General features: G+C 49.7%; 1 protein-coding gene across 3 annotated transcripts in view; it reads left to right on the forward strand.

The window, feature by feature from the left end:
* invs (inversin) overlaps positions 1–13312 on the forward strand; it is a 57318-nt gene that overhangs the window by 38795 nt on the left and 5211 nt on the right. For all 3 annotated transcript variants that reach the window (XM_064339779.1, XM_064339768.1, XM_064339758.1), the window contains exons 10-15: positions 3743–3898; positions 4601–4830; positions 5092–5198; positions 5349–5558; positions 8149–8363; positions 9550–10147. In XM_064339779.1, the coding sequence (XP_064195849.1) occupies positions 3743–3898; positions 4601–4830; positions 5092–5198; positions 5349–5558; positions 8149–8363; positions 9550–10147 (1516 nt within the window). The remainder of the gene's footprint in view (positions 1–3742; positions 3899–4600; positions 4831–5091; positions 5199–5348; positions 5559–8148; positions 8364–9549; positions 10148–13312) is intronic.

The raw sequence follows: 13312 nt of genomic DNA on the forward strand, positions 1-13312 counted from the left end.
TCATGAACCCTGACCTTAACTGAGGCTAGACAGGCCTGCAGTTCTTTGGATGTTCTTCTGGGATCTTTTGTGACTTCCCGGATGAGTTGTTGCTGCGCACTTGGAGAAATTTTGGCAGGCCTGCCACTCCATGCCTACTTTGTATTCCCATTGAAAGGGTGTTTTTTTTCTAAATCCAGTAGAGTCATTTACTGTTTTATTGAATTGAAGCAGCATATTACCAGTATTATGTGAAACATAAGCTCCACCCACTTGCTGGGTTGTCGAGGAGACCGGCAGGGGTTGCCCAAGTTCTGACGGCACGAGCCCTGGCAGCACGGTCTGTCCATTGGTTGTGTGCCAGGCGTGCCAGGCGTGCCAGGCCGTTAGGAGCGCGGCTGAGAGTGTGGGCGGCGGGGTGGCAGACGTCAGCCTGCCCTCGGGAACGGGGTGACACGGGGTCAGAGGCGGCCACGTCACGGGGAGCCCCCCCGGCTGAGTCGCTATGACGTCAGCGAGTGGCCCGCGGTCCCCGAAAAAAACCCCCCCGTCGGGGTACAAAGGAGAGGTGTCCTGACGCCACCCCGGACCCCGCTGTTCTGCTGCGGGGCCCCCCTCCTGCTAGCATCCTGCTCATGCCGGGGCCCGCACAGGCACCTCATTAACTGAGTCCCGAGCTGCCACATTTAGAGCCTCCTCCTCTGTACACACGAAAGGGGGAAAAGGGGGAAATGATGACATGCTTTCTGTACCGTCACAGCCAATGGCATCACATGCTTTTATACGTTTAATAAATATGCCCCCTTATGTTATAATGTATACTGCGATGGCAGTTATGTCATCCGCTAAGTTAACATGTTTTCAGGGCATACCTTTTTTGTGCAGAAAAGTGCTCATTATTTTCACAAGCAGTTCAGGGATTTCAGCATTTTTATCAGCAAGGAAAAGGAAAAAAGTAAGGACCTGCATTTGCTTTAAGTGAAAGTGAATGACAAATGTTGGTGAACAGCCCTTGTACTTGTTTCATGAACGGGCTGTGGATTTTAAGTGGAAGGGCTAATTGCAGTTGCTTGTAATGGAGCAGAGTGGTGAAAGTGCGGTCCTGGTCCTTTGGGACATGAAGCCTGGATTTGGATCAGAACACACAGCCCAGCATGACAGAGGACACTCCGGTTACCCACTTCCTCCCGTCTAACTTCGACTTGTGTGACAAAAAACCCTGCTTGCGTGCCAATGATACACTGTGTGATCAGGCGTCTTGAGGAACGGGCTGGTGGGATAGGGCTGGTATGGGCGGGTTTGGGTGGAATTTGGGACAGTCCTGGTAGCGACGGGACACTGAGCGGCCTGTTTGAGATCGCACACAGCCCCTCAGGGACAGCGGCAGACCCAGCTCGTTGAGTGACGGCGTTGGCCCAGACGAGCCGCCCTCTACCTGTGCCCGCAGTGCGCGCCGAGGCCTGCTTGCCTCGCTGAGCGGAGGTCCCCTGCGCCTGTCACGCATGCATCACCCGCTAGCCCCGCTGGCATGCGCTGACGCGTCATCTTCGCGCCTGCCAGCAGGAGCTGTACAGTGAGCATCCTGTTTGGATCTCACACACACCAGGCATGCAGTCAACAACGGACTACTCCATCTTGAGCACATGCGTTTCCACTATAGGCCATCAATAACCGGGGCCCGGCACGGCGGCGGCACCGAGGCTGCTTCCCTCCCCGAGCGGAGGGTCCACACTGCCCCCTGTACCCATCCATCAGCCCGCTAAAGCCCCGTCTGGCACTGCCCGCGCACCGCCGTCCTCCATCTTCTGCCCTCCAGCAGGAGCTGTACATGCTGAGCTTCCTGCTGCATCTCACACACATAGAGGCATACAGTCATATACAACAGACTTACTCCATGCTCATACACATGCATGCGTTTTCCACATATATGCACGCATACATTCGCATACACGCACACATGCACATGTACACGTACAGCACTATGCAAAACTCAGAGACCACCCTTTAATTTACTTTCCAGTGAAAACAGTCACTGAAATTATTTATTTTTCAGTGTCATGAAATTATCTAGCAAATACATAATTAACACAAAATAACACAAAAACCTCAACAATTTTCTACACATCTATTTTTTGAGTATTTAGTATCTGCCTTTATCACAGCATTTGCTCAGTATAGCACATACTCCTGTGGTATATATGAGCTGTCTTCAGTAGAGACATGCTGCCTGGAGACAAATTGGCAGTGGAGAGTCCCTACAGGAGAGGAACCATAAAACTGTAGAAACCTCTCATAACCCCACAGGACCATCAGGAGGTAACTGATACGGGGGCAATAATAAAGAGTCATATCGCCGAGCCGCTGACCCCTGGACTGACAGCCCCCGCTGAGCTGCGATTCGCTGCGGAGCCATGTTTGTTAGCGGTGTCAGTGGGAGGGGGCGGCCTCTGCCCAAGGACATGCATCTCACCCAAATGACCAATCAACGCTGGTAACCGTGAGACCCTGGAGAACTGACAGAGACAGAGCAACAGCTTTGGAGGTGGGATGGGCCTTCTTACTCACTGAGCCAATCAGCACCGATCATTCAGGTGGATGTGTAGGCTAGCACAAAGGAGTAACGTTCGGTGGTCGGTTGGTGATTTTGTGATGTGTAGCCTAGCTCAGAGCTCTTCAACTCTCCCTCTGCTCCAAACAGAACAGGCCCAGGAAAAGCTAGGTCTTCCCCTTATGATGAACTATGCATTTTAAGAGGCTTCATCCAGTAGGTCCAGTTCCCCATTTGCAATAAGGCAAGGCTCTTCGCTCCATTAATCACGATGGAACATTCCAAGTGTGCCTGCGGTTGCAAATAAATGTTTTGCATTACAAATTCTGTTGTCTCTATTCTAATAAGTGGGCTCTACTGATTAAAAAGAAAGGTACTGGTTGTTTCTTCCTAAATTATTAAAAATGGTTCATATTAAATTCATTAGGTGGTGCTGTGCTACGGGAGGAAACCCTTGAAGCTCTTCTGAGGTTGATAACTCAGACATATCCAACACCGCCGCATGAAGTGGTGCCTTGTGTGAGACCTGTTCAGGCTGGAACTAATCAATTAGCACAAACAAAATGGGCTTCCCTGCCTGTGACACACCACACACATATACTTCACACACATTGTAAGAGCATCTGCTAAATGCTAATGGTGTAACGCAATGTAAATATACATGCAAGCACGCATACATATGCACACCCATAAACTGCACTCGTACATACATAAATACACATGGTCTGTACTGCCTCACAAACACTAACAGATGCACACACAGAGTCTCCCCCTTATACATATGCAGTGGCATGCACACACTCACATAAACACGTGCTCATTTTGACAAACGTGTACACAAAGGCACATTTGCATACACGCGCACACACACACACACACACACACACACACACACACTCTGTCAGCCAGTGGGCAGCTGTAACTGCAGCCAGGGACACACTTGTGACAGCACAGATGCTGATAGACTCATCACTGGAGAGAGACAGTGGGTTTCCAAATGCTTTTGTCTGAAGGGATAAGAGCCAAGTTGGTAGTAAAATGAAGCTGGGTGAGGTGTTGCTTGAAGTGTCATGTGTGGGTAACACCCCTTAACGATGGATGTGTTGAAGGACAGAGCTACAGTGTACTGTCAACATACAGCAAGCATGTGCCAGCCATACTGAACACAACTGTGTCGGTCTGTCGGTCTGTCTGTCTGTCTGTCTGTCTGTCCAGCCCTGCATGCAGCAGCCCTCTCGGGACATGTGAGCACAGTGCGCCTCCTGCTGGAGCGTGGGGCCATGGTGGACGCTTTGGATGTCATGAAGCACACACCCCTTTTCCGCGCCTGTGAGATGGGCCACCGTGATGTCATCCTCACCCTCATCAAAGGTACTCAGTTCAGGGGTGATGTCCTCCTCACCTTCATCAAAGGTACTTAGTTCAGGGGTGATGTCATCCTCACCTTCATCAAAGGTACTCAGTTCAGGGGTGATGTCATCCTCATCAAAGGTACTTAGTTCAGGGGTGATGTCCTCCACACCTTCATCAAAGGTACTTAGTTCAGGGGTGATGTCCTCCATACCTTCATCAAAGGTACTCAGTTCAGGGGTGATGTCATCCTCATCAAAGGTACTCAGTTCAGGGGTGATGTCATCCTCACACTTATCAAAAGTACTCTGTTCAGGGGTGATGTCATCCTCACCCTGATTAAAGGTACTCAGTTCAGGGGTGATGTCATCCTCAACCTCATCAAAGGTATTCAGGTCATGGGTGATGTCATCCTCACCCTCATCAATGGTACTCACTTCAGGGGTGATGTCATTCTCACCTTCATCAAAGGTACTCAGTTCAGGGGTGATGTCATTCTCACCGTCATCAAAGGTACTCAGTTCAGGGGTGATGTCATCCTGACTCTCTTCAGAGCTACTCAGTTCAGGGGTGATGTCATCCTCACCCTCATCAAAGGTACTCAGTTCAGGTGTGATGTCATCCTCACCCTCATCAGAGGTATTTAGCTCAGGGATGATGTCATCCCCATACTTAATAAAGAGTGGTGCTAGGTGTCCAGCTGAGGACTGTGGTGGTCTGCAGGGGAGGCGCGGGTGGACCTGGTGGATCTGGACGGCCACACGGCGCTGCACTGGGCCGCTCTGGGCGGGAATGCGGAGGTGTGTCAGATCCTGATGGAGAACGGGATCACCCCCAACGTGCAGGACCTGGCGGGACGCACCCCGCTCCAGTGCGCCGCCTACGGGGGCTACATCAACTGCATGGCCATCCTGATGGAGAACCAGGCCAACCCCAACTTCCAGGACAAGGAGGTGAGCCCGAAACCTGGCCCGCCCCAGACACACTGCTTGCCCTGCTCCTGGTCCTGGCTCCTGAAAGATTACTGCACCTCTGAGTGACAGCACACACACTTACAGTATGCATTTCTCTGAGATGTGTGTTATGATCTCTAACCTTTCTCTGGTGTGCTTTTATTTCTGTGTGTGGCCCTGTTTTGTGTGTGTTGCTTGCTGGGTGTGCTTGCTCGCGGGTGTGATGTGCCTTTGATTGTGTGTGTGTGCTTGCTGTGGCAGGGGAGGACAGCCTTGCACTGGTCCTGTAATAACGGCTACTTGGACGCGGTGAAGTTGCTTCTGGGGTACAATGCATTCCCGAACCACATGGAGCACAGCGAGGAGAGGTGGGTACTTTACTCCATGTATTTCAGCATATGCCTCGTGTACAACATAACGTGCTGTATACTCTGTGGTGTAGACGCGTGTACTGTATGTGCGGATAAGGGTGTGACGCAGTACTGAGTGTATTTCCTGTGGAATGCGCGTGCGGGCAGGTACACGCCCCTAGACTACGCCCTGCTGGGCGAGCACCAGGAGGTGACCCAGTTCATGCTGGAGCACGGGGCCCTCTCCATCGCCGCCATCCAGGACATCGCCGCCTCCACCATCCAGGCCGTGTACAAGGGCTACAAGGTGCGCAAGGCCTTCAGAGAGCGCAAGAACCTGCTGATGAGGCACGAGCAGCTGCGCAAGGACGTCGCCAAGTGAGTCACGCGCGTGCACACACACGTGCGCACACACACACGCGCACACAAACCCGTCATCTCTCTGTTTCACTCTGTCTCTCTTTATTACACAGATTCAATCACTCACACTGTCACACACCCACCATCGCCCACATTATCTCAACACACACACACACACACGCTTGCGCACGCATGCACACAGACACGATCCAAGCCCATGCAGACAGATATATATATACCTATCAGAACCTCCATGATGCAGACTTTAAAATTCACAAAATGCCCCAACAGTGCCAGCACAACACACGTGCATTCCCCCATTTCCCTACAAGACTGAAGAAAGGTATGGAGAAAGGTGTTCAGGCAGTGAGTCAGAGGGCTGCCCCTCCTACTGCATAGCAAAAGTACATTTTGTTAAATAAAATTTTAAAAAACATCTCCACGGCCACAGCTCGCCGTTTTATCTGGGAAGCGAGACAAAGGCTCTGCGGGGCCCGGGTGTGTGTGCGTGCGCGCTCTCCCCGCCTGCGTTTGAGCGCAGTATAGATGCCAATTTGTGAAAGGGCTCGTCCATCAAAATGGCCGGACGTGCAGGCAGCGCTGGAGTAAAAATCCATACCCCGCATGAAGCCGGCAGTCACAATCCGTTTGTGTTATGTCAATAGTTTTATTTGAAACGATTTGCTGTTATCAAAACCCGAGGCAAGAGGGAGACACCCCCCCCACTCTGGAACAATTAGCATGTCTTCGGGCTTCCAGCTTCTATCGATCACTCTGGCCGGGGGGGCTGTGTGTGTGTGTGTGTGTGTGTGTGTGTGCGTGTGTGATGTCTGAGATGTCTGTGTGTAACTGCTTTATGTATGTGTGTTTCTCTGTCTTTGTGTCTGTGCTGTTGATGTACAGTATGTGTATACATGACACACTGCTGCATGTTTAGTCTGTCAGTGTTCAGTGTCCTGTTTTTTTGTGTGCGATTGTGTTTCTGTGTGTGTGTGTGGTTTCTGTGCAGCTGTGTTTTCAGTGAATATTTGCGTGTGGTTCTGTTTTTGCAGAAGTGTTTTTGTATGCATGCAGATGTGTGAGTATTTCTCTATGTGTGTGTGTACATGTGATGGTGTATGTGTATGTAATAGTGCGCGTATGTAATAGTGTGTGTGTATGTGATAGTGTATTTGGTAGTGTGTGTGTATGTGATAGTGTATTTGGTAGTGTGTGTGTATGTGATAGTGTGTTTGGTAGTGTGTGTGTATGTGATAGTGTATTTGGTAGTGTGTGTGTATGTGATAGTGTGTTTGGTAGTGTGTGTGTATGTGATAATGTATTTGGTAGTGTGTGTGTATGTGATAGTGTGTTTGGTAGTGTGTGTGTATGTGATAATGTATTTGGTAGTGTGTGTGTATGTGATAGTGTGCATATGTGATGGAGTGCGGAATGCCTCTGTGCTGTAATGGAGTCTGTCTTGTGACGGACAGCTTGGCGGCTCACAGAGGCCCAGTCCTGACACCCATCATGGCAACTGATGATGACACTCTACCTCTGGGCTCTGTCCCTAACTGCGGAGGCCCTTCGCTGGCCCGGCCGCTTGCCACTCGGCTGCTAATTGGACTACGCACCCGGCACCGTATGACATTTACCAGCTGTCAGCGCGGGAGATGAATGGGGGAGAGGCAGGCCTGTCAGGGAGGGGGGATGATAACACGTCAAGACTCTTTTCTCTCCTGGTCCTGGGACGCTGCTTTTACACTCTCTCCCCGTCTCTCCCTCTTTCTCTCTCTCTTCTCCCTCCCTTTCTCTCTCTCTTTCTCTTTTCTCTCCTCTCCTCCCTTTCTCTCCTCTCTCCCCCCCTCTCTCTCTATCTCGCTCTGTCTCGTCCTCTTTCTCTCCCTCCCCTCTCTCTCTCTCTTTCTCTCTTTCTCTCCCTCTCCCCCTCTCTCTCTCTCCTCCCTCCCCCCCTCTCTCTCTATCTCGCTCTGTCTCTGTCTGTCTTTCTCTCCCCTCCCTTCTCTCTCTCCATCTCTCTCTTTCTCTCCCTTTCTGTCTCTCTCCCTCTCCTCTCTCCTCCCCTCTCTCTCTATCTGACTCTCTCCTCTACACTCGCTCTCTCTCTCTATCTGTCTCTGTCTCCCCTCTTTCTCTCTCCTCTCTTCCTTCCTGTCATTCTTTACATCTCGCTCCTTGTCTCTATCCTTCCCTCTCTTTATCTGCCATTCCTCCCTCACTCTTTGTTTTTCTTTCTCTCTGTCGCTCTCTGGCCCTCTCTCTCCCTCCCTGACTCACTGTCTTGCCGCCAGTGACTCACTCAATGAATACCTTTCTTCATTCCCACAGTGCATGTGAGAAAAGTGAGTAACAGTGAACTGATATGCCCAGAGTGTAAAAGTCCTCTGCTCTCCTCTGTTGACTTGCTGTTTTCTGAGGGCTCAGTGTGGTCAGTGAGTGTTTTAGACTGTGTTATATCCCACTGCACTGGGGATAGCGTGAAGCTCACCTTGTGGTCCTGTGTGTGTGTGTGTGTGTGTGTGTGTGTGTGTGTGTGCGCGTGCGTGTGCGTGCGTGTGTGTGTGTGCGTGTGTGTGTGTGTGTGTGTGTGTGTGGTCACGCCCCTCAGGAAGCGGGAGGAGGAGCAGCGTAGGCGGGAGGCGGAGCAGCAGGTCTCATTGGCTGAAGCCGAGCGGAAGCTGAAGACGCTGTTGGTGTCAGAAGCGGAGAGTGGCGGCGAGAGCGGGGCCCCCAGGGGCCACAGCAGCAGAAAGCCCTCTAAGAGTGAGCGCAGCCAGGCCCAGTCAACCAGGAGCAGGACGGAGGATCTGCGGCGACACAGGGGTATTAACACTCTACTGATTTACACACTGCTCATTTATACACCTCGCTTTACACACTGCTGATTTATACACTTCACTTTACACACTGCTCATTTATACACTTCACTTTACACACTGCTCATTTATACACCTCACTTTACACACTGCTCATTTATACACTTCACTTTACACACTGCTCATTTATACACCTCACTTTACACACTGCTCATTTATACACTTCACTTTACACACTGCTGATTTATACACCTCGCTTTACACACTGCTCATTTATACACTTCACTTTACACACTGCTCATTTATACACTTCACTTTACACACTGCTCATTTATACACTTCACTTTACACACTGCTCATTTATACACTTCACTTTACACACTGCTGATTTATACACTTCACTTTACACACTGCTCATTTATACACTTCGCTTACACACTGCTGATTCATACATCATTTACACACTGCTCATTTATACACTTCGCTTACACACTGCTCATTTATACATTCACTTACACCTGCTCATTTAACACTTACTTTACACACTGCTGATTTATACACTTCACTTTACACACTGCTCATTTATACACTGATTTACACACTGCTCATTATACACTCACTTTACACACTCTGATTACCTTCATTTACACACTGCTCATTTATACACTTCGCTTTACACACTGCTGATTCATACACTTCACTTTACACACTGCTCATTTATACACTTCTCTTTACACACTGCTGATTTATATACAGCTGCCTGACAATCGACTGAATTACCCACCGCTGCCTGACACACTGCTATTTTACACACCTCTGTCTGATTTACACACTTATGTCTGACACACTGCTGCCTGACACAGTGCTGATTTACACACTGCTGCCTGACACACTGCAACTTTACACACTTCTATCTGATTTACACACTTCTGCCTGACACACTGCTGATTTACACACTTTGGCCTGACACACTGCTGATTTACACACTGCTGCCTGACACAATGCTTTAACTGAATGAGCCACCCAGCAGCCCTTTCTTTCGGGTACTATGTACAGTAAGGCCTTTTTTTATAATCACAATGACTTTCTCCTGTGCTGTCTTCCATGTTCCTATCCTGTGTCCGCCTCTCCTTCGCTCTCCTCCTCCTCTCCTTTCTCCTCTCTCCTCCTCCTCTCTCCTCCCTGGGTCTCAGAGCACAGGAGCAGATCTGTGAAGAGTGATCAGGGGAAGGGGGCAGCGCTGCCAGCCGCTCCTGCCCACACAGAAGTCCCCCCCAGCCCAGAGAAGAGGGCCTCGGTGCCTCCTGAGAGATCCAGCAGGGGTCCAGAGGAGGAGAAGGTCCTGCCCAGGTCCAGGCCTACCCCCAAATCCCCCAAGTCCCCCAAGTCCCCCAAACCCCCGGAGGCCAGCAGCGTCAAGGTGGGAGGGAAGGCACCCAGGGGTGGGAGACTCTCTCCCGCGGGATCCAGCAGGCCAGGAAGTGCCAAGCCAGGGGCCGCCCAAGGCCACGCCCACCCAGCGCCACGCCCCAGCCGAGCGCCCACGCCCGCTCAGGGCTCCCAGCTGCCCCCACGCTCCCCGCGGGGAAGGGCGGGCCCCCAGCCCAGGTCCAACCCCCCCTCCACGTGCGTGGCCCCTTCCTCGGCCCTGGTGGGCCCTTGGCAGGCGGGCAGAGTGGAGCTCATGCCCCTGGAGCTCCGGCTGAAGGTGGTGGAGAGGGAGCACAGCCACACGGAGCTGATTCACAGGAAGAACCTGGCAGCCTGCACTATCCAGAGGGCCTGGAGGAGGTAGAGCCATTCAGCTGTGCTTCACATTACATTACATTACATTACATTACAGGCATTTAGCAGACGCTCTTATCCAGAGCGACTTACACAACTTTTACATAGCATTTTTACATTGTGTCCATTTATACAGCTGGATATATACTGAAGCAATGCAGGTTAAGTACCTTGCTCAAGGGTACAACGGCAGTGCCTTACCCAGGAATCGAACCTATGACCTTTTTGGTTACAAGCCCAGTTCCTTACCCACTGTGCTACACTGCCTCCCATACACATTAACCCGGCCATTCAACACTACTGTGCATTATACACACATTAACCAGGCCATTCAACAGTACTGTACATTATACACCCATTAACCTGGCCATTCAACACTACTGTACATTATACACCCATTAACCCAGCCAATCAACACTACTGTACATTATACACACATTAACCAGGCCATTCAACACTACTGTACATTATACACACATTAACCAGGCCATTCAACAGTACTGTACATTATACACCCATTAACCTGGCCATTCAACACTACTGTACATTATACACCCATTAACCCAGCCAATCAACACTACTGTACATTATACACACATTAACCCAGCCAATCAACACTACTGTGCATTATACACACATTAACCTGCCCGTTCAACACTACTGTACATTATACACACATTAACCTGGCCATTCAACACTACTGTGCATTATACACACATTAACCAGGCCATTCAACAGTACTGTACATTATACACACATTAACCCGGCCATTCAACACTACTGTACATTATACACACATTAACCCGGCCATTCAACACTACTGTACATTGTACACACATTAACCAGGCCATTCAACAGTACTGTACATTATACACACATTAACCAGGCCATTCAACACTGCTGTACATTATACACACATTAACCTGGCCATTCAACAGTACTGTACATTATACACACATTAATCTGGCCATTCAACAGTACTGTACATTATACACCCATTAACCCAGCCAATCAACACTACTGTACATTATACACCCATTAACCCAGCCAATCAACACTACTGTACATTATACACCCATTAACCCAGCCAATCAACACTACTGTACATTATACACACATTAACCCAGCCAATCAACACTACTGTGCATTATACACACATTAACCTGGCCATTCAACACTATACACATTAACCCAACCGTTCAACACTACTGTGCATTATACACACATTAACCTGGCCATTCAACACTATACACATTAACCTGGACATTCAACACTACTGTACATTATACACACATTAATGTGGCCATTCAACACTACTGTACATTATACACACATTAACCCAGCCAATCAACACTACTGTGCATTATACACACATTAACCTGCCCGTTCAACACTACTGTACATTATACACACATTAACCTGGCCATTCAACAGTACTGTACATTATACACACATTAATCTGGCCATTCAACAGTACTGTACATTATACACCCATTAACCCAGCCAATCAACACTACTGTACATTATACACCCATTAACCCAGCCAATCAACACTACTGTACATTATACACCCATTAACCCAGCCAATCAACACTACTGTACATTATACACACATTAACCCAGCCAATCAACACTACTGTGCATTATACACACATTAACCTGCCCGTTCAACACTACTGTACATTATACACACATTAACTGGGCCCGGCCAACAAAGATACACATACACTGATGCTGATTTCTTAAATGCTTAATTAACCTTCCTTATTTACTCAAGTATTTCCTGTTTTGGTCACTACCTGTAAGTGTGAACACACACCTCTGTACACACATACACGGAGGCAGAACGCCCGTACGGACAGTCTGTCCTCTTGGGTTTCTGCGCAGTGATGTTGGGTACAGGTTGCTGTGCGGCTGCGAGCGTGTGAGGTTAATGGTGTTTGAGCAGCAGTCTGTGAGACTCTGCTGTGCGGGGATGCCCTGCCGCTCCCTCCCTCTGAGACTGAAGCGCGGGGCAGCCGCAGTGTGACGCTAACGCCAGACGCGGGGGCGCGGAGGACGGGGGGCAGGGGGGTCGCGGCGCCCTCCTTCACCCTTCCCCATCGAACCCGCCGCCGCCGCCGCCGCACCAGAGCAGCAGCTGTCACCTTGCGTAATTGGAGTCAGAAGAGGAGCGGCGATGGAATTAATGCGCCGAGGGTACAGAGTCTGCGGGCTGACTGACGCCCGGGACGGCTGGCTTTGTGCCGGGTGATCGGAGTTGCTACGAGCGGGCTGAGGATCCAGGCCTGTGTCTCCCTTTCTCCATCTGCCCGGCTCGCTGTGGTTTCATGGGAGGGAGGGAGAGAGAGAGAGAGTGAGGGAGAGAAAGAGAGAGAGAGCTTAGAAGGAGAGGATCTCAGTTACCCTGTACGGTGCTCTGCCACTGTGATCTGTGTGTGGTTTCGTAAGTGCAGGGTCTCCGATGCTCAGATGAATGGAGACAACCTGACCGCGGTGAAGTGTTTGAATCGGGTCATAGACGCTTCTCACAGCACCTGAAAACACGCACAAAGCAAGGTAGCTTTTCTCACTTTACTTTACCTGGCTGCATTAGCACTTTAATCATACATTTTGGATAGGCACATTTCCACATTAAGACCTTAAAATCAGACACTATTTCTGTTTTTCTCTACACTGCAGTTCCAGTGAAAGATGGAATGAAAACTGAATTCTGTTGAGATCCATAACCTTAGCAGTTTGGACAGGGCATCACACACGTGGACTATCAGGTCTAAATTAATTTTTTTGCAAATGCTGTGTGACAGGAATATCTAGAATTTGACAAACATATAAAGTACACATGGTTGCTGGTCACATCACTGTGCTGGTCAGTACAGTGTACACCGGTAATTGGTTTTCATCGTTTGAATAAAATATCAGGGTGTTCCTGCGGTGGAACAGAACGTTGGTCAAATCTCTCCCTCTCTGGACGTCAGACAGTGGACACCCATTTCATTTCCATGACGAGCTTGAGTGTTACTTTTCTCTGTCCTCACAGATCATTCTGATTGGGGAGCCCATCTGTATGTTTGGATTACCTTTCCTAAGTCCCGCCTCCTCGGGGAGGCAGGAGGCTTTGGGCTTTGGGTGTGCGCTTATGAACAGAATACTTAAGCATTTGAATCACCC

This window comes from Anguilla rostrata, chromosome 1 (genome assembly GCF_018555375.3).
Source record: "Anguilla rostrata isolate EN2019 chromosome 1, ASM1855537v3, whole genome shotgun sequence".
Taxonomy (NCBI): domain Eukaryota; kingdom Metazoa; phylum Chordata; class Actinopteri; order Anguilliformes; family Anguillidae; genus Anguilla; species Anguilla rostrata.